General features: G+C 30.5%; 1 protein-coding gene across 14 annotated transcripts in view; it reads right to left on the reverse strand.

The window, feature by feature from the left end:
* The window catches only part of Rbp (RIMS binding protein), a 78,311-nt gene that overhangs the window by 40,491 nt on the left and 13,774 nt on the right, over positions 1–24,046 (reverse strand). For 12 of the 14 annotated variants that reach the window (XM_076398610.1, XM_076398606.1, XM_076398605.1 and 9 more), the window contains exons 2-4: positions 6,356–6,525; positions 4,922–5,133; positions 2,932–3,072 (exon numbers count right to left, since the gene is read on the reverse strand). In XM_076398610.1, the coding sequence (XP_076254725.1) occupies positions 2,932–3,072; positions 4,922–5,133; positions 6,356–6,525 (523 nt within the window). The remainder of the gene's footprint in view (positions 1–2,931; positions 3,073–4,921; positions 5,134–6,355; positions 6,526–24,046) is intronic. The other 2 variants (XM_076398607.1, XM_076398612.1) reach the window with 2 other exon arrangements.

The following is a 24,046-nucleotide window of genomic DNA, read 5'->3' on the forward strand; positions in this document are numbered from 1 at the left end:
TAGTTGGTAAAAGGAGACTTTAAAATATATATAAAATAAAAAAAACAAAAATACAAAGTAGTACCACATATACAGGTAATATTGCTTAATAAAGTGAGAATTATTTTATATAATTTTGTGATTCTGCTCCTATGTTATATTTCCTGATTGTTCAACAATGAAAATTATTACAGTTATTTCAATTATTTCAATTATATTTTTCTCAAGCTATCATAAAAACTTCCGACCCTAACTTGAGATGTTTTTCGAAATTTTAATTTTACTGATGTAAGCATATCACTTCCAACAGAACCCATTCTATACGCTTCAATCAGATATCCTATATTAGCTTTGGCTTTCACGACAAATTGGCGATTTAAAAAAATCACATTTTGTTTACAATTAACTAAAACTAAATAAACAAATTTAAAATTGACGAAACAAAAAAACTTCGTCAGAAAACCGTAAAATATTTTTACAGATAGTTAAAAAAAGTTCTTCCTGACGCGTTTTTTTTTTATTTCAAAGCTCAAATTATTTCATTATAACATCAAGTTTTTTCATGTCCTTAATTGGAAAAACCAGAAAAAGAAGCGCGAAAAAATAACGACCTCGAAAATGCGAGAGATTTTTAGATGCATCGTGTAGTGAGACTGCAAATTCAACTATCATGCAGCAAAATAAAAACGAAAAGAAAGTCGACGAAGAGGTCCCGAAGGGAAAAAGTTTTAAAATGCGAAACGGTGTTAGCTATATTGCAACTTTATGAATTTGTCGTGTCAGCTAAGTATGTCGAGTTTTAATGCTGGCGTCACCTACTTGATTTTTAATATACTGCGCAATTCAATTCAATAAAAGCATATTTTATCATATATCCTATATGATACGATAATCCTAGAATATTTTACTTTCATGTGCGTCTTAATTAGAATAATTCTGTCCTTTAACGTTATACACACATCTATAAAAAAATCACCTAAAAGAAATCGTCACCCCTTATCAATATGTAAATTTCCAACGTCCAATGTGATCTGACGTAAGCGTAAGAATTCTAACCAGATGACTAAAGCTCACCAAACCATTGAAACTAATCCAACAATCACAATTAAATAATAAAATGACCATGATGTTGGTTCACAAATGTAGTACTGGCTTATTATTAGATGCTTCCATGTAATCTGATCATTTTTTCACTTTAAAATAGCATATATTGATACATATATATAAAAATATATCATTTTCTCCAACTGTTTTCCATCTTCCTGGTAATATTGCGATACCGTGTCGAACGAACAATATTGGTTGGGAAGTAATGTATACAACGACCCATTTTCGGACTTCTTCTGACATCTGCACTAACAGTATAATTAGATTTTAGTAGCTGACAATGCACTACACCTTGCTGCCACCATATGCACAGAAGACATTCAACCTTACAATTCATTGTCTTCGACCCTTTTTTGGTCCTCCAGGCCGTTCTTTATGAGTGACAACAACAACAAAGATTTATTTATAACAACAAAAATAATGAATGTCGAAAATGCAACTTTGATTGTTTCATGATTAACATGTATATATACTGAATAACGTAATAATACTAAATAAAACATTGTTACTTTATGTAAATAAATATCAGAAAAATCTATTTTAATAGTTAGATTAGGTTTATCTTATTTTCATCAACAAATACCGATGATCAAAATACATGCAGTCACATAATACTTAACGTTCAGTATAAAACATGAAATTTTTTCTGAAAGTCCATAACTGTATCAATCCTTGTATACAAATGTGGGATAAAACTTTAAATTGTAGTTTTTTGTTCAGTTCGAGATAATAATATATCTATGTTTGGCAAAACTAATATTAAGTCACCAACATTTCAAAACTACAGAAAATCGTTCAAAATGGACTTTCTGGAATGTGTGGCCTTTTTAATTGTGTGTGACCTGGCGACAATTGTATTATTTTTAGTAACTAAATAATATTGTTAGTTAACTATGCTTTCACAAGAAACTAATCTAATTGTTCTAAAATTTACAATGCATTTACTAGGAATTGTATTCTATTAACAATGTGGCGTAAGATTAGCGACAACTCTACTGTTAAGGGATTATTTTGGCAGTCCCAAACATCAAACATCAAGGCAATTTTGGGACTTCCAAAAAGAACATAAGAGATAAACACACAAGACATTACGGAGAACAACCAAAACACATTCATGTCAAATAAAATACTGTCACATATTGACTAAAAATATCGATATAACTGAGATGTACATGAGATGAATTATTTGATAATTTTACTAGGTTTCTCAGCAATAAAGCCCAAAATATAGAACGAGTAATAATTATGAAAAAGTTGGCCCATGACAATTAAGACAAAAAACAATTGAATTGGACTAAAAGAACAGAATCGGTTCCAAATTGTTGCCAAATACAGTATCTTCAGTTGATAAAGTCACGGTATCAATATTTCAGAATGTTCATGAAATAATTATATTTAGTTATCTTTAAAGATACAAGCGCTATATTATATAAACTTTACAATGCAGGAACTTTACGTGTTGGTACATGTACACTCTATAGAGAACAATTTTATATTGAAAACAATTCTCGAGTTTTTATGTTTAATTGAAAGTAGATTTACAAATAACAAAAATATGACACACAGAAGATAAAACCATCTGAAACTGAAAAATGAAATAATTGTGTAAACATTACTAAAATGTTAAAAAATAATAGCAGGATTTTTAATATATGATCGTAAAGGACAGAATTATTTGTCAGAACTATCAGATTTTAATGCATACAATAAAAAGACAATTTAAAATTTACTAGAAAAATATTTATATTATAGAAGATATTTCATTAATTGTGTTGGCTTACTATCTAATAAGTGTACGTAGTTATTAAGAAATATGGTAATATCAGTACAACATATGTACCATACCTGCATTATAAGCATGTTGACCGCTCAAGCTGGTACTTGTTGGATATATACTTGGCGTGGTATGGGACATGGTTATCGGAGAAATCGGTGGACTACACTCTCCTAAAGCATGAGAACTCACACTTGTAGCTAGTCCCTGACCTAAATCAATAATGTGCAATGGTAAATTTTTAAATTTTCTAACCGAGATCTAACACCAACTGGGTCTTGTTAAGGATCTTAAAAGCTTACACAGCGATGATGCTCTACTGAACCACAGCAATCACAGGGAGGCAATATTCCACTTTATAGAAAAAATAAAAATCTACCTCTTTCTTATACATACTTATTGTTTCTTTCATAAATGAATCAAGAACCAATAATTTTTTACCAATAATGTTTAATTACAAGCTTTCCAAATTTATTAAAATACATATATTTTAGGTATGGTACTTCCTATAAATGATTTCCGCTGGCATCCCGAATACTTAGTAATATTATGAAATTTGGTCAATGTCGAAAATATTGTTAGGTTGCATGTATTCTGATCATATTTTCAATTTAAAAAGGCCAATTAATCAATATATTTTCCATAATTTTTTACAGCTTTTTCCCATCTTAACATAGCAAAATTAACTAACATAGCGATACCGTGTTGACAGAACGATGTTGGTTTAGTAGCAATTCAATCTTCGATTCATTATACCTGTCATCGATCTAAGCAAATGGTAATCAGAAGGCGCTATGACTGGTGAGTGCAACACTGTGTCCTTCACAACTCTCTAACGTACGTTACCATACGAGAGGATAATCTTGCGTCTTTTATCCAAAACTGCGTCAAAAATCTATGACCATGAGTATGTCGCTTCGGTCTCAATATAAATAGTTTAGTTTATTATTGTATTAGTCCAAGGGAACTATTCCCTTAGACTAATCTATGACTTTTTGTGCTTGGGTTTGTAATAAAGATTTTTGGGTAATTAGTCACAAAACGCAACAGAAAACTTTTCACTTTAGTCTAACAAGCAGTGAATCGCGAATTTTAAATGGTTCGAAATACTATTTTCAGTCAATTCATGTGGTGGAAATTTTCCCTCCTTTTAATCTAGAAACAGTTTTTTCATCAACTGTTAAGTTATCTAAAAGTTCTTAGAGAGTTTGAAATGGATTTTCGTCCAATCCAAAATCTTCTAGACTTCTTGAAATTGTTTAAATCAAAAGCGACAATTGGAATATAACGAAACAGCATCATCGTAAGTGCATCACCAATAGTGTTTGTTAGGTCCGGGCTGCAGAATCAAACAAAAGAAGTAACAAATGTTGAAAATGCAATGTTGAACGTTTCATAATTAGCGTCTATATACACCGAATAATTCAATATTGCTAAATGCAAAACTATTAATTTATGTAGATAAATGTCAAAACCATTAACAATTACGTTATTTACAGTGACACTTCGCTTTTTCACCAATATGTATCAATGATCAAAATACGTACAAGCACCTAATAATCAAAGAAGGTATGTATCTATAAACCACTGCTTGTTTCTTTAAATTATAAATAAATATTTAATTGATTAAATGATATTGAAAATATAATTATTTATATATTACTAATTAACATTATAATGTTATATGAACCTAAAAAGTTATTGATTCATTCAATTTTGAAACACTCTATCAATATTATATTATAAAGCGTATTACATCAATATCTAACGAACTAAACAATCTAAAATATTACATAATATTACTCGTTCATAAAATATGCATCTAAATGGAATTTATAGGAAACCGAAATGAAAATGTTTCAATTAACGTTCTATATAATTTGAAAGTAAATAAAACATTATTAATTTATATTCAACATCATTGTTATGTACTTTCTTCAGAATTTTTTATTATAAACACGGCAGTTATTATAATAAATATCATATGTTATGAGCATCTACTGATCTAACAAACTAATTGACACTAAGCATTTCATCTACACCATCCTACAATAAACTCACCTAACGTGGTACTGCGACTATGGTCTAATTCAGCTAAAATTCGATTATCCTGCTCTATCTTAGCCATAATTTTTTCAATTTCTGTACCTTTGCTCTGAGACCAAGACTGATGGCCGGCTCCAATGTTCGAGCCCAAGCCTGAAAGGCCAACCGAAGACGTCATGCCGCGAGTTCTGTTGGTTGAAGTCAGTTCCAGTTGAAGTTCTTCGCATCTGAATGTAATTAATAACATAATAAATGTTTAATATTAAACAAATATTGAAGGCGTCGCTGATTGGAGGTACAACAAAACAGCAAAACTTTTTATATACCTATGGAATATGTCTTTTCTATTAAAAATTTTCTCTTGTGATTCTTAACGCAATAGCGCAATAAATTATAAATACTTTTGAAAATAATAATTTGAAAAATATATATAAAAATGAAAATTGAATTATAAAAATAAAAATATTAATTATACTGTTCTAGAAATCTCTATAAACTGTATATTACCAAATCTAGTACTGTATAAAGTCCTTCAATCATACCTCTCTCAAAAATATTAGAGTATTATTAAAAGGAAATGTGAAAACACATTCTCTATATCATACCTCTCACTTGATTTTCGATATATGGCGTCAAAGCCGTATCAGTTACTATCAAGGAGTGTAATTTAAATTAGAACAAGGAAGATAGTGAACTAAAGGGACATGCAAAAAGAGTCCATATTTCTTTAAAAGTTTTTGAATGTTTTCCTCGAAATTATGAAATAGAAGCTGTATGTACAGAATACCATACAGTTCGTTTTAGCATTTTTTTAAAAATGCTTGTTTAAGATTTTCAAAAGTTTACTTTACATTAAACCATAATCCGCTATAATAAGTGGTAAATCTGCCGAAACTAAAAGAAAACTCCATTCGAGGTAAATGTAAATAACATTTTATTGAATTCAAAATGTGGCGCTCGATTTTTGCAGTCAAATTTTTTAAGGAATAAAATTACCAATGAAAAGAGCTAATTTTGAGAACAAAAACATTGAAAAGTTCGATAAAGAACGTTCGATATATCACTTTTAAAGAGTATATTGTTGACTAATGTCGACCTTTTTTCTCAAATTCATTGAGTGATCAAGAATACATTACAATATATTCAATACTTTCGCATATACTATGTACTTTTCGGTATTGCAACAGGTACATCCAAACAACCAAACCAACATCCAATATTAAAAAACTATCATAAAATATGCATGTCAACATTCATTACAGGGTTAGTGATATGTTTATATCACATTGTCCAAGATACAATACACTGCAGCGTATGACAAGGCACCATAGCTTACTACCAAGTCGATGGATAGAGTTGCTAACATTATTTCCGAATTAGTTAGTCTTCTAATAAAAATTCCCCATATCAAAACATACAAGGTCTAAAATAAAAAGTAGCAATATTTACCTAACATTTTCCAAGGCGATTTTTTTCTCCAATTCGCGAACACGTGACTGTCGAGCTTCCAATGTATCCGGTCCACATCCTGCCAGAACGGATAACGCTTCTTGGTGTTGTCGTTCCAGTTCAGCCCTTCTGGCCTCTGCGGCCCTCAATTGCATTTCGAGGTCCATAGCCTTTAAAACCATAGAAATTAATTATAATATCACTTTACTTTAATAATATCAAAATATTAGCAAAGTATAATATTATATAGATCGCAACAATTACGAAATCAATTGATGATTGAGCGAGATAATACTAGTATCAAAATAGAATAATACTTTTAAAGCAAAGCACAAGTGGGTTAATCATCAACAATTTAATTTGTTAACATTCTTCGAGTAATTTTTTGAATTCGATTTCTGAGATGGGCTCTTAATCGTCGCAACGATTCTCGCAATTCCTCGCAGATTAAAAAATAGTTAGAAATCCGACAAAGCTAGATCAAGATGGTTATGGAATATGAGTAGAATTTTTGATGAAAAAACAGCAAATCAATGCTGCATAAGAAAAGACATTAACGTGATAAAAAATTCAAAATTTTCGGGCGATAAATACAGACATTATTTATGGCGAATAAATTCGCACATACGATGCTTAATACTTAAATAATATTCTTTGTTAGTAGTTAAAAACACGATTTGGTCACAGTATTATCAATATCACAGTAGTAACAAAATTCGACCTAGTTTTTCTTTTTTTTTTTGATTTGACTTAATCATTAGAACAAATTACAAAATACATTGTATTTCAAACAGGTCACGAATCCTATGTTGCAACAAGTAGTATTCAAAAGGAGCAAGGTTTGGAGAGTGTGGCGGGTGGAGCAGCAGTTAAAATACTCGTCTCGTCAAATTTTTTTGGCTGTCCAGTATGCTCTTTGTTTTCGGTGTCAAAATCACCACTTTTAAAATGTCGAAAACAGTATTTACATGTTCAATTTTTACGATCTTCAGTGTACATTTTCTTCAAATTGATACAAAAAGTAAAACTTCCCGCATATGCGATTTACACAAATTCGGACAAATTCGAAGCACTGAAAAAATTATTTGTTCACACTTCAACGAAATGAAACATACTGACAAGTGAAGCCTATTAGTGAGGCTTCAACTTAAAGTTGTACTGAATACATCATGTACATTAACATCATCTGTTACTAATCATATGAAATTAATTTATAAGCATAATTATTTTTTAAATATAATTTTATACAATGAATGAAGGAAACCTGAGATAAAGGCATGAATATTGTACAATGAGTACGAAATAATTATAAAATTGTAAATGATAACATTTATTTTGATAACTAAAGCACAAGGTTATATCAACATAAATCTAAGACACTACTAGGAAGAATATGTTTTACCAAATATTGATGACTGGCCGAAACAGTTCAGTCCTGGGATAGTGTTAATCTCCTATTTTTCAGATAACTGACCACGATTTGATACATGTCTTTCTTAGGACTTCGTTACATCGTTCATTTAAAATGTCACTTTCGCCATAGTTTGCGACCCTGGCTTTGTTCCTTAACTGCACACCGAGAGAAATGTAGAATTTACCTAAAGCATCGCGATTAACGTGCGAGACTATAACAGTTTCCAAATATCAGTCATACGCAATTAGTACTATAGATTATGTTTCTTCTCTTTAATTCCAATACTTTATAAAAAGTAATTCAACTGGTATCTACCTCACAAGAACTTTTTATCTTGACCCAATTTTGTAATGGAAAAATAAACAACAGTGTCAATAACATAAGTGTATGATAATCTCAAAAAACATGAGGTAGCGTAACTCAGACGGCAGAGTTAGAGGCTTCTGTGGCTGGTCTGGGTTGTGGTTCTGGAAAGGTGTATAGCCAAAACACCAAAATTGGCAAACCATTCCATACAGGCTATGCTATGGAAATTATAATAAAAACAGAGCAATTGTGAAGACCATCAAAAACAAACCAAAAGACGAAAGTAGAGTCGATAATCACAAATAATTTTACTGTAATGTTTTAAAACAACTGTAAGTTGTTCAAACTGGATTACGGGATAACGACGACACCCTTTGGTCATTTATTTAGGAAGAAAGTGCTATATAGCATAACTGATTCAGCGCTGATTGTTCAAAAAAAAAACATTGTGTTTAGTCTGATTGGGAGATATGATGAGTTATGTTATGTTAAACCATATTGGCTCGGCAGTGTTGTCTGTAACGTCCAGTTAACAAGTTGTCAATTATTTCCAGACAAATCAAATCAAGTAATATAACGTATATAAACAAATTCTAGTGAGAGTCTAGAATTGAACTGACAGTGACTTTAGTGCTCTCGATTCAACAACTAGCCACTTCGTTCCATAAAATAATTTTCATTGAAAGCTCTTGCTTTAAACCCTATACGTTTCTTAATATATATATATATATATATATATATATATATATATATATATATATATATACATTAGTACTTAGTGTTCATGTTGATAGATGCTTGCAGAAATTTGCATATATGTTACTTACTCTGTTATTAAATTGTTCTGATATATCATGACAATTTAAAAAAGACGCCCTAGTGAATGAGATGATTCAACATTGATAGATTTAAATTGATTTTCCGTATAAACCGAAAAACTGTTATCAAAAGAAATATAGTTTATACGATTATTAACCCATTCCTATGTATGTCATTACAACATACAACTTCAAACAATGCGAAACTTCGGTACAACAATATTTTATAACATGAAATTTGTTATAAAAATAATATTTATGCTTGTCTCATCAAAGAATCTATATTCATAGAACATAATACATGTTACTAGGTCTGAGAATACAATAGGATAATTAACATTACTTAATTACTGACGGTACATTTATATGTTACTAGATTTAATTCTAAAACTCTGCCGTCTCTGGCATTAAGGCGCCTTCTTGTTTTCGTTGCTAACTAGTTTCGGTCCATACACTGTGATTCTGTGATGGGGATGGTCATTGTTGTACACTCTATAGTATTTGCAACAACAATCAACAACTTGTCAACTTATTAGTCGTCTGACAATTATATATTTCTGACATTGTGTAGTGACATCTTAATTTAGCGACACAAAAAAGACCAATGGATACATGGTATGGAGGGAAACTCAATCACTTTACCTTAATTAGACAGACTTCGATTGACTACTTGAGTTTTTACATCTGCTGAATAACTGAGTACACCTATTGAACAAGTATTTTCTTGATTGAACATAAAATCCGATATTTTAGTGTATTTAATGTATTCGACTCATCAATTATCACTTATAACTTATTTAACAATAATTACCTACTCGGTAAAAGATTGAACCATAAGGCTCAGAAGCAATTGACCTCTAGGTAAAGAATGAATAAAATTAAAATATTTACTTAAAATAGATGTATTTAAAAATAAAACCCTTACAGATCTATTTCTAAAGCCCAAAATATCCCAATCTTATATTTTCCTCATTACCATTACATCATGCATACATGATTTTAACATTACATCATTACCGATATTTTTATTTAACAATAATTAATAATTCATCTACTCGGTAAAAGATTGAACCATAAGGTTCAGAAGCAATTGACCTCTAGGTAAAGAATGAATAAAATTAAAATATTTACTTAAAATAAATGTATTTAAAAATAAAACCCTTACAGATCTATTTCTAACGCCCAAAATATCCTAGCCTTATATTTTCCTCATTACCATTACATCATGCATACATGATTTTAACATTACATCAATACCGATATTTTTATTTAACAATAATTAATAATTCATCTACTCGGTAAAAGATTGAACCATAAGGCTCAGAAGCAATTGACCTCTAGGTAAAGAATGAATAAAATTAAAATATTTACTTAAAATAGATGTATTTAAAAATAAAACCCTTACAGATCTATTTCTAAAGCCCAAAATATCCTAATCTTATATTTTCCTCATTACCATTATATCATGCATACATGATTTTAACATTACATCATTACCGATATTTTTATTTAACAATAATTAATAATTCATCTACTCGGTAAAAGATTGAACCATAAGGTTCAGAAGCAATTGACCTCTAGGTAAAGAATGAATAAAATTAAAATACATGTATTTAAAAATAAAACCCTTACAGATCTATTTCTAAAGCCCAAAATATCCTAACCTTATATTTTCCTCATTACCATTACATCATGCATACATGATTTTAACATTACATCATTACCGATATTTTTAGCACAAAGTTAAAATGTTTATGTACTTTTTTAACATTAAATGTTTAAAACTTGAAACACGATATAAAATCTAATAAAAATTCACATTTTAGATGTACTACCGTTACATAATCATTAGCATAAAGGCTAACGAAACAAATTTTCAATTTAAAGTGAACATGAACTAAAAAGGCGATAGTGGAGTAACGGCATTTTAAGCATAACAACGACTGCTAAGACGAGATTAGAAGATTAAGAGGCGACGAATGCACGCAATACACGGTTTACATCGATTTTTCAATTTGGCTCAGGAAACGGCCTGACAAACGAGACTGGTTTTATGGGCTGAGGAAATTGTACCACTTTCAGTTCCGTACACCGTCATATATCCTTCTATCGTTCTATAAAAGTCGAACTAACCAGAAATCTATTTTCGATACTGTTTTGGAGTATGACTGATGAATTTTCTAGATAAATTCGTTGCCTGATATGTTTTTGATCAGTATATTGGTATGAAATATAGATCTTAAATATCAATTTTTTGTTTTAATCATTTCGAATCAATATTAAGTCCGTTTAGCAATTTAATTCAAGAGTCATATTTCTATTTCTGTGTTTTCGTCTGCACACAAGCACATCTGTGTTTTCGTTTATGATTACAAACAAACGGAAAAAATTATTCTATTATATTTAAACACAATTAAAAAATTATTTTAATATTTATATATTACATTGTATCGTACATTATTATCCTAGAATCCACTCAACTTTCCTTAAATTAAACACTGTTTATGTTATAGCATCCTCGACACTCTGAAATCAATATACGATTTACTGGATTATTTACATCTAAGTCTGACTGATTTGCTTCAGGTATTTATTTGCTATAAAAATTTGTGAATAGAGACTAGCAAGTTTAAAATACAATATCTCTAAAATATCTATCTTTATATATCTAAACTATCTTTAAAATACTCACTCAAACTCTAAGGGGCATCTAGCCAAAGTTTTATTTTGTTTGTTTTATATTTGTTTAAACATGGGTTTGGCCATCTCTTGGTTTATGTTTAATAACGAATAAAGAGAATAAAGGAACGACCAAACGCCTGAACATGTTACAGTTGTAGTAAAATTGTTCAATCTTCAAGTCTTTTAATTAAAGCAGAAAATTAAATACGCAAATTGACTAATTCTTATATAATATGTGCATACCACCTGTAGAAAAACGGCGAGAGAAAGGTTTAACTATGAGTTACTGAGTTACTGTGATATGAATCCTTTAATAATCATGGGAACTATGAACTAAATTTTAAAAAATTAACAAATATGTGTTTCAACGATTTGAACTTATTATTGTAAGATGCGAACGCTAAGCAAATAAAAATTTTTGGAGACATCATTATCCCAAAACCAAAATTTAAATTAAGCTAAACTTAACACTTTATACCAGCTCGTGTGGTTTCACTTGTTTCAATCTTCTCATACAATAGACAGCTTCCACGTTGGTATGAATCTTATGTTATGATAACTTCATGAATGTATTTAATTTTAAGGTCATCGTACATTTCTTTTGATGATGGTTATCTCCTTGAATAAAATATCTGTTAAAAACACTTGAACTAATATTTTACCTTTAATCATTCTATAATTTTTTCACATACTATTTATATTAAAGTTTAATAAATCTTCATTATACTTATAGAGTATAAACAATATATAAATTCTATTTTTAAATATTACAAATCAGTACAAGACATGATTGGATAAGATTTATTATATAAATTTACATTGAACACTAACTAGCAAAATAAATTTGAAACGTAATTAATCATTCACGGAGAAAAAATGTTTCGATAGTTCAAGTGTAATCAATCAATTAACATGGCCTGTAACCTTGTGATTAAACACTTTGTTTATTAATCTAAAATAATCCTTAGGTAGAAGCTAGTAATAGCATTTAGATAAATATACATTATTATTGTTCCTTTTTCTAGTAATAACTAAGAGCCAATAACCAAATTATTATATGCAAATTTAGAAATAATTTCGTATCAAGTTAATAATTAATAATATACTTATCTATAACATCGATGATTATTCCATTGATAATTTAAATATATATATATATATATATATATATATATATATATATATATATATATATATATATATATATATAAATTATCAATAAAATATCAATTTATATATATATATATATATATATATATATATATATATATAAATTATCAATGGAATAATCATCGATGTTATAGATAAGTATGAACTTCCGAAATTACTATGAACTCCTTATTATAAGCTTTAACTTGTAACTAATTTCACAAAACTGTTCTTTTTTAGCCCAAACAGGTCAAATTTCCTTGAAACATTAAAGTTTACGTAAATATGACAACCTTGACATTATTGTTAGAAATCCTTTGTGATTAGGCGCCGCACCTAATAGGTTATAAATAAACTAATTATAAATAAAAACACAAATAAATTTCAACCTACATAATGTTATTTAATTATATCAACTTATTTCGTGTTATTATGCGTAAACAACATTTCTTATATCATTCTACTTCACAAAGTTAAAAAAAATTACTTTTATATCGTGTTTAAGACTAACGTAAAACGATACTTAATAATTATTATATATGAGTATATTAACTGGTTCAAAAGTATGTTTTGACTTTTATGTGACTTCAACCAAATTTTTTAAGGCCAACGTCAAACCGATGCCACAAATCTTCACCTATGTCAATATATAAAACAAAAGCTGAAATGTTTATTCCAAATGTAGGTTAGAAGAATTGGCTTGATATAAAAAATCGATTACAGTGACCTTCATAGATAAGAGGTAACAAATGGTAAAGCAAAATTATCATATTATAACACCTGAGTTTTTAATATTACTTGCCAGATAGCTCAAGTAATTCAATTATTATGTTCAGTGTTCAAATATTAAGCTATTAAATGTATACAGTTGCTAATCGTGGAATGCTTAAAATTGAATTTTCTACGTTCGTTACTTATGTTGTTTGATTTGCTGTCAAACACAAGCCCATCAAATACGTTTACAAACTTATGGTGATGTTGTGTCGTCATAACTCAATCGGTTTTTTAATCCATTGATTTTGATGTTAATGACAAGGGATGACCTGGAGGGCAAATAAACATCGAAGACAATGAATTACAAGACTTTTTGCACAAAAACCCAAATTAAAATCACAAAAAACTTTTAGGCAACTGTTTTCAGAGGTTTACATAAAATAATGGAGATTCAAAAGAATTAATTTGAAATGCCATTTAAATCCGTTTCAACATCACGGTTTCTTTGCTTGCCAAGCAAAAAAAGAAGATTTTTCTATAGTGTATTGTGATTAATGGAAAAAATACATATACTACAACAATCTCAAACTTAAAATGTTATAAGTCCACATCGACAACGAAGCAGCATATATTCATAACCATAAAATATTGCTATGTACGTAGTAGGATTAGGTAAAACCCAATAAAACTATTACTTCAAATGGTGTTTAGATTTAGGAGCTAAACAAATTGAACGATATATTAGCGCAAACAAGGCCAGCAATAGCAAATAACCAAGTTATCATCTTCCTTGACGGCTCCCGGCTACACTCTACAAGAGTTGTGAAGTTGTATTTCAACTCCAATGGGAACTGCTGCTGAACTCAACATACTCAACAGATAACCAATTGTTCAGATCGATACAGCATGGCTTGGTTTGCACACAATTTCAAAATGCTGAGAATGTGCGAAATTGATGAAAAACATTTTTGACCCCTTTCCACGTGACATAAAGCTTTGTAAACAAACAGCTTCAAATAATTGCCCAAACACCATATATCAAATTCAGATTGAATAATCCTCAATTACATTTTAAAACCGTATATACTACCATATAAAGTTTCTAACAATTGTAAACAATATTAAGAACTCTCAATTTATCGCTCAATTTAATGCCTTATTGCAAAAGAGCCAATTGTTCTCATTGGAAGTAATGTATATCCGTAGAAAAAAAAACTCATCTTTTTTTAAATGACGTATATCCAACGTCCACGAGATCTTGAACTAAAAATAACATTTTTTTATAAACAATATATACAATATATAATTATATCGAAACTGTAAGAATAACTGAGAGTAGCTTAATTTCGAGTTATTTAATCCCGGTTTCATTTGAGAACCAACTACTTTATCCAAATTAAAAAATCGATCAAAACCCGTGTGTTGCGTGCATTCGCCGCCTTTTAATCTTCTAATCGCGCTTTAACAATCGTTGTTATGCTTGGAATGCACCACTTTCCCCTTTTCGCAATCAGGACATGCAAACATACAAATAACAGACCTTTTTGAAAATCACCTTCGTTTTTAGTTGGAAACTTTCATATCTCTTACATCTTTTGAATGTCATTTGCATGCTTATAAAAAGCTTAATAAATTAATATTATAATTTTTTATCTAGTGTAGAATTTTGAAAACTACAAAATTACACATTATTTGCAATAATTTTTTTTATAATATTTATTATTTCATTCATACCTACTTCAAACACAAATTCATATTTACTGACATTTTCTTGACATACACTGTAATGTTAAGTTTATCTCACGCGACTGCCTATAATATGTGGTCAATGTTATTCGAACCTAAACTACAGAAGCTATGAAAGCTTAATAAATTATGCCAAGAAGTAAAATGAACTATAGCAATTACGATATAACGTATGTCTAAAAAGTAAAAGTCGTATATTCAATATCAAAGAATTAGGACCCAATGTAAATTCTCGTTGGTTTTTAAATAACTAATGTTTGTCACTTCAAAAAAATCATCACTGAAACAGAAAATATCGTCCATCACTAGCTACGCTAATAATATTCAATGACCTTCATTAAGAAAGGGCTACTCCATTATTACCATCAGAAATAACGCTCAGACCTATCATGGGACATTCGATAACGCTTCAACTGTCTAATTGAGGCATTTTCACTGTATCCTTAAAATAAGTACAAAAATTATAGTAATCAATGGAGTCGCCTTAAACCAACAAATCCAACATCTCAACCCACAACAAAACCGGCAAAAGACTTTGGCGTTTTTGGTGAGGTGATTTCTAGTGAGTAGTCCCACATAAGTCAATGAATATCTTCAACGAATCTCTTGGCATATATGTTGAATTGCTGTACATCAAGACCATGTGTGAATATAAGTACCGGTAGAAAGTATATTCAGTAAGTACGGAATGTAAATTAGAACTACGTATTTAAGCATATTTGTAATTACATTTTCATAGATCTGGTGATATATGATAAAATATATACTGTTGTATTGTATATACATTTTATTATTATTAACCTTAATAGCTCAATAATCGGCCCAACTATGCAAAAACTATTTCTAATGATAATTACTATATACATGACATACATGATCAGTAAACTAAAATCTTACACGTAACACTGACACTGTTTTAAAATACATAACAGTAACACCTTAAATTATACTCATTATGCATTAGAGACACAAAAAATTGTGGTGGTTGCTTAGATGATAATCAAAATTAGCGCTTCACAATAAACTCTTATTACACAAGCAAATCTTGTCAGTGTGGACCCACGGGGTGCAATTATGGCGATGCCAGAAAAAATCTAATGTTTGGCATGATCCAAACTTACCAATAATGTCCTATGTATATTAGAAATGGGGACATCCACAAAGATCTAAGTATACCAAAGGCCAGAGAATAAATTAAAGGATTTGCGAAAAAGTATCAAGAAAGATTGCGTGATCACAAAAACATATTACAAGTACTACAACTGCTCGACAACAGTGGACTTGCCCTGAGATTAAAGAGACAAAAACCCTCTGAATAAATATAGTTATTTGTGAGAATTGGATTTAAAATTGCACTTTTAAAACTGTAAAAACTGTAATGTGGAGTATCGACTATAGCATCGCAATACTTTGTGATCTTTGAATGGCAGCTGTGTTCGATTTGCTAGAAGTTTCCCATAGTTGAACTAAATGAACATTTGAACTAAATGGACCTATTGATTGTATTGATTTGAACAACAATATCCTATTATCTAAGAATAATTTCAGGAGTTAGCAATTATTAATATTCACTGATGGGCATACTCTTCTACGAAAGCCAAATGTTACGTGGGTAGATTTTGTTTCATTGGCTTTAATACACCAAGTTTTGAGCCACAATTGTTTTTTTAAATATATTTTTTAAAGTCTCCTTTCTACCAACGAGGGCTTATCTGGACTGGACCTACTGTTTAATGTGGGCTCCGAACCACGGTCCTCGGCATTAACCCTACCGACTGACGAGTGTCCAACTTAGAAATCATGCCAGAAGTCATCCGGTCTTACCCAACCTGGTTACTGGCGTGATCCGGATCATTTCCTTGTCGGATTTTATACTCTTGCCTAGGATAATCACAAATATTAAACAATCACAAACATAAATTTACGACCACGTCCCAGCAGGATTCGAACCAGCGACTATCACAACAATAGATAGACCGTCCTATCGCCTTTACCACTGGTCCAACCAACCCGGCACAATTGTGTTTTATTAAGGTATATTTGGAGTCTCCTTGATACTAATATTAGGTCTTCGTAAGATTATAAGATTGCTGTGTCGTCTGCGTGTAGTCGTAGTATTTTTATCGCGGATAGATCAGTAACATACAGAAGTGACAATAGTAGTCAGTACTCTTAACTTACTCCTGAATATATTGGATATAGTGTTCTGATCGGATATATATATATATATATATATATATATATATATATATATATATATATATATATATATATATATATATATATATATATATATGTTTTAAATACATATATATGTATATGTTTTAAAGTTTTCTATCTCACCAAATAATCACACAACTTCATTTCGTCTTTTTTTTCTCTAGTTCTCCATATATTCTGTGTCTGTTATTTAGGTTTCCTATTAAAGATATTTAATAACATTTCGTGAAAAAATGTTTGAAATAACATAATAACATAATGGAAAAAATGGAAGACATATGTTATTATAACACAGTAGTAGATATAATTATTTAAATACAGATCGAAGTGAGGCTAACATATAGAGAAGAAACAAATTGTTGGTAAATGACAGAAAGTGGGGAACTGTTTCTAGGAAACCTAAATAACAGACACAGAATATGTGGAGAACTAGAGAAAAAAAGATGAAATGAAGTTGTGTAATTATTTGGTGAGATAGAAAACTTATGATAGATGTATATAGACTCTGTAATGGAGAAAGTCTGGAAAGTGAAGTGAAAGTATTAAACTTATGGGCGAATGAGGTCGTTGCAGACTTCGTCCCCAGGCACCTGGTGTTCCCCTGAGACCTGTTCAATAACGTGAATGAGGGTGGGTCTGAATTCTAGAAGTACATAACACTCCAAGGCTTTTCAAAAGTTTAAAGTAATTTATTTTATTGAACTTTCATTTACACTAATCTTTTTTGACATAATATTTTTATATTTTTGTGAAATACGAGGGCTATTCAATAGGACCTTAGTAAAATATAGAAAAATAAATTATTTTAGGTAGGTTGAAAAAAACATTACTGTGACAATATATACATCCGACAAGGCTGTCTTACCACCATACGAAGATTCAATAATAGCATCAAAGAACCTTCAAACACACTTAGATAGAATACTTTTGCTGAAAACATGGCGAATAAAAGAAAACGAAACAAAATCTACCCATATAAAGTTTACCCTGGGTAGAAGAACGTACCCGCCAGTGAATATCAATAATTGTCTACTAAATATTTTAGCATTCGTCTTGACCGATGTCTAACTTGGAAGAGGTACATACTTGCAAAACCCAAGTTATCATTTGATAACAAGGTATTTGATAATAAGGTAAGTCTATACTGAAGTTTTTTTTTATTATTTAATTATTACATTATTACTAGTTGTTTTGGACTAACCTACAATTTGTCTATGATAATTTAATCTAGGTATATAACTAGGAGGACCCATCGGCTCTATCTCAGTCTCTGGTGAAATAATGTTTATACATGTCATTGCTGTATTTTTAATTATATGCACCTCAGTACACGACACTACACAAGATCAGATGGTTTGATTATTTTGAGTCTGTATTCTGTTCTGGTGGTATCCAAAAGCTGCAATACTTCAATATTCTCCTGAGAATGGAGTCTTTCCTTATGCCCTCTTGCAATCTTGATTTCTTGACTGACTGTGGGTATCTGAAGGTCTCGATGTAGGTAATCAGTCCTATAGTATTTGGGTACGTCCACAATAACTCTGAAAACTTTGTTCTGAAAAATTTGTATTTTGTTTATGTTACTCTTTGCAGAACATCCCCATAATTGAACTCCGTATGTCCATATAGGTTTCAGTATTTGCTTATATAATAGCAATTTATTATGTACTGATAATTGTGATTTTCTTCCAGTTAGCCAGTACATATTCCTATGTTTCAATTCCAGTTCTTTTCATTTCTTCTTTATATTTTTCTTCCAGAGAAGTTTTGCATCAGGATTCATTCCAAGATAGTTAGCGTTGTTGCTATATGGAATGACAGTATTATTTAATGTTATTGGTGCTTGTACAGTCTGATTGTAGGCACATGTACAGATTTACTTTCGTTAATTTTTATTTTCCAAACTTGTTTTCAATTATTTATATTGTTACTTGTCTGTTGTAATTTTCTTGATGCTTCTTCACTATTGACTCCGACAGCTATAATCGCAGTATCATCAGCAAATGTAGTCATCGTAATATTCTCCATTTGTAGTATATCACAAGTGAATAGTAGATAAAACATTGGCCCCAGTACACTTCCTTGTGATGCACCTAGACTCTTAACATTCTTGTTGTAATGTACTTGTTGTAATAATAGTTCGGTGTGCTGGCTTTTGGTAACATTTTCTGTAGTTTATAAACAAGAACTTCATGCCAAATCTTTCTTGGCTTTTGCTCTAATGAAGTGACACAGAGCAATATCCCTTTAAATCCCATAAGGAGTGTAATTCAAACTGTTTGTGTTTAATTCTTCGTGATAATGTTAGACTAAAATGTTTAACACCATCTAATCTGATTAATGGACACATACAGATTTGAGAAAGTAAAATTTATAATAAGATATTTTACACAGGATGTCACTTTATTATTGTAATAAATAGTAATAATGATTATTTTTTCTCGTTTTTTCAAGTGATTGCTACATTCTATTCCAAACAATTCTCAAAAAAACTATTACTATTCTTTAGAGTAAACATGGTTTTCAAAAATTCACTGTTTTAGCTGTCAATTTATCACTAGAACATAATAATGCATCCAGTTTTCCTCCACAATTTTCAACAGAAAAGCCAGGATTGAGATTAAAAAGAGATAAAAATATTCTCAGAATTCATCACACTATTGGTCTAATTATACCCCGATATACTGTCACTGAATGTCACCTAGATTTTTTCATGAACAATTTCTCGTACAGTTTTTATTGTACTTTCACGCACTCAATCGTCAATCTCTCAAAACCATATCATGTAAAATAATTTCGAAAGAATTAACGTATCCGTTCAAATTCATTTATCCCCTTTAGTGTTAATCATTATGTTTTCCAAAATCAAGCAACTGTCAATGCTACGAAGGCTAACTGTGGGATTTTCAATCACTTATTGAAAAACCGTCGTAGAGTATTTTAATACATCTCATTGATATGATGAATAAAGTTAAAGCCTTTTGACCATATCGGTAAAATAGCAAATCATTAATTACAAATAGCTTTATCATACTGATTAATGGTATTTGTAGCTATATAATCGCGTTATCAAATATCAGTTCAATAGTAATAGTATATAAATATACCTTCCCATTATATAAACACAAATCGTGCATAGAAAACCATTTGTAGCAATTGAATTGATTTTAATTTAGGCGATAAAGCATATCACGTGATATGAGTCTTTTATTTGCATCGCCATACAATATCAATAATTCTCTATTGATATTCGATTGTGATAAAAAAAATGACGGATAATAATTCATCACAACGATATTCCAGGCAAATAAAAGCTTCCAAGTTCCTTGCACCACGTGCCGGCTGGTTATGGCCGATCATTATGTCAAATTGAATAATCGATCGGAGGAACTACATTTCGCGTGCCAACGGCAACCTAGGAATTTTCAGCAATTTTAAATAGCCTGATTTGTTTTCGGGTTTGGTAAGTTATTTGGTTCTTTTAATAAACCTACCAGATTGACAACGCAAGAGTTTTTATTATCGTCTAGAACTTAAAAAAAACCTTTTTTGCATGTTTGTTTAAAGTTTTACTCATCAACAACAAAACTAAAAATTCGAGGGCATTTAACATATCTGCTTTCATACAGTACATTAAGACAACTCGACAAAGCAACTTTGCAAAGCCATCTGCCATTGAAAATAAAAAAACTAGAAGAAACAGCAATTTCAACGGTCCAATTCCAAAAAAGTATATTCGACAAAAAATCTAGCGATAAACAAATTAAAGTAAAAAAGCAGGAAACTGTAACCAACGAACCAACCATCGTCGATATGATGAAATTGCTCAGTGAATTTCATACTGAAATACGACAAAATTTCAAAATTAAAAGAGAAAAATTATAAAAATCCCAAAACAAGTTAAAGAAAAATAAAAATGAGTAATTCGTTGTTAAAAATTATAACATGGAACACAAATGGGCTAATCAGCGACCCCCTGAACTAGAACTATTTCTGAGAACAAATAACATAGATATAGCTCTCATATCGGAGACTTATTATTCTTGAACAAAAATACATTAAAATGCAGGGTTATGATGCATACTGAACAGTACACCTCAGTGAATGTGCTCGAGGCCGAACCTCTGTTTCTGTTACTAAACAGACTTTCATACTTATTATGCAGGAACAAATCAGTCTAAACGTAAAACTCGAAACTATAGACGATCTAGAGCTGTAAACCCGAAATATAATTGAATAAATTCGGTCTGCTGCAAAAGAAGCTACCCGGAAACATCAAGAGAGAAATCAGAATATAAGGTAAATTTCCCATTTTAAATTACAGAATTGATAAAAGAAAGTCGAAAAGCTACAAGAGTATGGCACAGAACCACAAGTGCTATTTTTTGAAATGCATATTTTAACAATATTTAATAGAATTAGTAATCAGACAAATGAAAAGATTAAAGAATATAAACAGAGTTGCTTCGGAAAATATGTAAGTGAATTAAGCCCGAAAACAAACAAAGATTACTCGATATGGAAAGCAACTCGAAAATTTAAAAGACCAATTATTACCGCGAGCACCGCCTATTAAAAATGATTAATATGAATGGGTTCGACACAGCGATGAACAAGCTGAATTATTCTCAGAACATTTCGCTAACGTATTCCAACCGAATGATATAGAATCTACAATAGGTATAAATCCTGTTTATCAGCCCGATGTAGTTATACATATGATTTTTCTAATGGAAGTTGCCACAGTAATTGACAACAACCTCAATCCTAAAAAGGCTCCTGCCATTGATAATATTTCACCTCGGTTATTAATACAGCTGCCACGAAAAGCAATAACCATGGTGACATATATATTGAATTCCTGTTTGTAACCGAACCATGTTCCGGAATGTTTTAAGGTTGCTCGAATAATTATGCATAAAAAATCTGACAAACCGACAGAACAAGTTGGGTCTTAGATGCATATTTCGCTGCTTTGAGAAACTGCTGTTAAAATGTATGAGACCATTTATAGAAATACCAGATTTCCAGTTGGATTTCGAAATCACCACTCGACAATCGACCAAGTGCACAAAGTAACAGGGTTGTAAAACCAAACGAAGAGAAGGAATACCTCCCCTGTAATATTCCTGGACGTCTCACAAGCTTTTGACCGGGTATTGCATTTGGGATTATTATACAAAATGAGTAAATTGTTACCGCGGAATTACTGTCCACTCGCATAAAGGGACCTTCTCAACACTTAAACCTATTACGGCTGGATTTTCACAGGGTAGTGTCTTCAGACCACTCCTATATCTGCTCTATACTGCTGATAACTCAACAACAAAAGAAACAGTACTTGGAACTTTTGCCGACGACACAGTTATGTTGGCAAAAAATATCAACAAGATCTAAAAATGGACTACGGACTAGAAAATACAGCTTAATAGCTCCAAATCTGTCCCTGTTAATTTTGCGTTGCGTCGAAATGACAAAAACCCAATTATATCACTTGACGGATGTTCACACATCACTTGTATCATGTTAGACAAAAAGCAGAGCAAATTAAACTCAAAGTCAAGCATCAAGTCAACTGTACTGGTTAGTCAGAAGATACTCTTAACTTTACCTAAAATCAAAGAGATGGTTTATTAGTCAAACATAAAGCCAATTTGGACCTAATGCGCTAAAACATCAAACCAACTAGTAATCCAACGCACCCAAAACAAAGTTCTACGATTAATTACCAATGCTTATCGCGACGTAACCAACGAAGCGCTCACGATGGCCCCGGAATCAAATGGATACACGAATTAATCCAAGATTTCGCCTTAAAATTACAACGCACAGGAAATCAGAATATTGAAGCGAACCAAACCACATGAACTTGTTTAGTGTATAAGTTACTTTAACTTAAGTAGATTAATTTTATTTTAATTGGAGAAATACATGATGCATTAATCTCGTACAATAGTAATAAATTAATTTGTAAATTAAGATTATACTAAGCATATCTAATATAAGATGTAATTAATAAGAAAATACAATATATAATCAAAATTCCATGATTAGTTTTGAAAATTAAAGATATAGTAGGAAGCTGTGTGCACATTACCACAGCATTCGTTAGCATTGGAACAAGAGCATATTCAAATGCGGCTCCCAAAAATAATAAAAGAATTTTGTGCGTCATTTCATTACTATGATTTTTTTATGTAGATTACGAATTTACATGCCATTGTTAGTACAATCGTTAATTAATTAATATTTAATTAATTTATTCAGTGAACGTAAAGTGTAGTGAATACGTGTTTACGTGACCAGACAAAAGGACTGCATCTCATTTTTATTAGTGTTTTAAAATTATTTCATCTTATTTTACAACAGTCCTTTTGAAATTCATTTATAGTATTTTTGGTCAAAAACTAGTGCTAAAATAACGTAAGTGAAAAATGAAGTGCGTGAAATAAACAATGTATTTATTCTATTTTTTTATCTTCTGGAAGTAAATTAAATAAAATATTAAAAATTAAAAAATGGCAAACCATAGCGATTCAACCAAATCACCTACACACTTTGATATAAGATTAGAACAAATAGCAATAACGCAAACTCCACCATCAGAATGGACTACAGTCATTAACAAAAAACGATTGAGAA

The sequence above is a fragment of the Rhynchophorus ferrugineus genome, unplaced genomic scaffold, assembly GCF_030347505.1.
Source record: "Rhynchophorus ferrugineus isolate W39M unplaced genomic scaffold, kcgeb_rfMv2 rfM3, whole genome shotgun sequence".
Taxonomy (NCBI): Eukaryota; Metazoa; Arthropoda; class Insecta; order Coleoptera; family Curculionidae; genus Rhynchophorus; species Rhynchophorus ferrugineus.